The sequence below is a fragment of the Phalangium opilio genome, unplaced genomic scaffold (assembly GCF_054372755.1).
Source record: "Phalangium opilio isolate 3A_F unplaced genomic scaffold, DU_Popi_V2 ptg000089l_1, whole genome shotgun sequence".
NCBI classification, from domain to species: Eukaryota; Metazoa; Arthropoda; class Arachnida; order Opiliones; family Phalangiidae; genus Phalangium; species Phalangium opilio.
The window spans coordinates 3,921,044-3,922,510 of NW_028324194.1; the positions used below are offsets into that span (position 1 = coordinate 3,921,044).

A 1,467-nucleotide genomic window follows, 5' to 3' on the forward strand; every position below is an offset into this window, starting at 1 on the left:
CTCTTTGGAAAGATTTGGTAAGGTGGATTTGCTGGAAAGTGTCTCCGCCGTTTTCGTTGAGAAACTCGCCGAAGGAAAGCACGATATTCTAGTTCCGGAAGTCTTTCTTCATTTTATGCTTGATGTGGCGTGCGATTTCCTCTTAGACAAACCCAAACTTTTCATTGGCGAAAAATCCCTGGCAACGTTGAAGTACGTTTTCGCGTTTAAAAAAACGATGTTAGATGCTCCTTGGCTCGTGGAGGCTACATTGCTTATGTAAGTATTACCAAAATAACTTATTGTACGCTGTCACGCAGAAACAATGTATTTCACCATCCCGCTTTTCTATGAAATCCCATGCATGGAGGGCTTGATAACTTGCCCTCCATTATACAATGTCCATAGTAGCCCAAAACCTACGGCTTTCATTGCGTTTTACCAGGGATAGATTTATTTTTTTAAGACGGAATGGACAACGTTTGGCCTTTACTTCTGTCCGACTCATAGCCGAGTATGGAGCCCCTTCCTTCAACACGTAACCAAAAAATTAAATTATCTTATTGGCTCACAAAAACTACGTATTGGTGACGTTGCTGACAAGGAGGGCCAAAAATACGTAATTCCTGTTTACCTCTGTCGCTATGACAACGACCCTTCTTGCGTTGTACAGATAAGCGTCTTCACAGGGGTTCAAAATGGAGCCGTCTAAAAGCGAGGTTCCGGAAATTTTTCGGCAATTGTTTTTAAAAGCAATTAAGAAGGTAGTTAATGAATTTGGTGCCGGTGTTTTGGATTTGGAGTACATCTGTAATGGTGAAAAGTGTTCGCTAATTCTTTCTTAAGCCAATCATGTCTACTCTCCTCATGATTTTGTAAACGAATTTGATGAAGTTAACCAAGGCTTAGTGAATGGCCAGGAGTTTTGTGAGCTTAGTGTTCGGTTAAAACAGATGACGGGAATTATCAAATTTGTTGTGGTTTTACGAAAACGGAAATAGGATCTAAAGCGCCTTCCAAGTTTCTAACATACCTTAAAAGTACATATGAAGTACATTTCTGCTAAATGTGCGGGAGTTTTCAAAAATTACAATCCGAGCCCATTCCAACTTGGCAGACGAAGGGGCAGACGACGTTTATTTGACCCCGATATACATACAACGCCATAATGAAAATAAGACTCGCCTCTTCTTTCATACCCCTCCGTCACGGGTAGGGGGGTCGTGGACTTGGACGCGCACCCGTATAAACCTGTTACCCATTCCGTCTTAAAAAAATAAATCTATCCCTGGTTTTACCCATCTTAAAAACCCAATTATATAAAGCCCATCACCAAGATATTCAATTCTGATAATTTGAATGCTTGAAAAATTTCATTTTAAAGATAGTTTAAGATATTTATTGTTTCAATTTCAAAAGTATTATTTGATATTTTTTATGAAATATTTTAAAATTTTTTACTAAGCAGTATCTTTTGAAATACAATTT

At 38.7% G+C, this 1,467-nt stretch overlaps 1 protein-coding gene across 1 annotated transcript; it reads right to left on the reverse strand.

The window, feature by feature from the left end:
- Nucleotides 1–370: 370 nt before the first annotated feature.
- Nucleotides 371–1,219, reverse strand: LOC149647072 (uncharacterized). Its single transcript, XM_089849585.1, has 2 exons — nucleotides 614–1,219; nucleotides 371–508 (listed from the first exon to the last, which is right to left on the reverse strand). The coding sequence occupies exons 1-2, from the start codon at nucleotides 785–787 to the stop codon at nucleotides 371–373; spliced, it is 312 nt and encodes a 103-aa protein (XP_089705711.1). The 5' UTR covers nucleotides 788–1,219.
- Between the last annotated feature and the right edge of the window lie 248 nt (nucleotides 1,220–1,467).

Coding starts and splice junctions, on each gene's coding strand:
- LOC149647072 (XM_089849585.1), bottom strand. CDS start 787: ATGTACTCCAAATCCAAAACACCGGCACCAAATTCATTAACTACCTTC. Junction 509..613: donor TCGTTGTCATAGCGACAGAG/GTAAACAGGAAT, acceptor TACGTGTTGAAG/GAAGGGGCTCCATACTCGGC.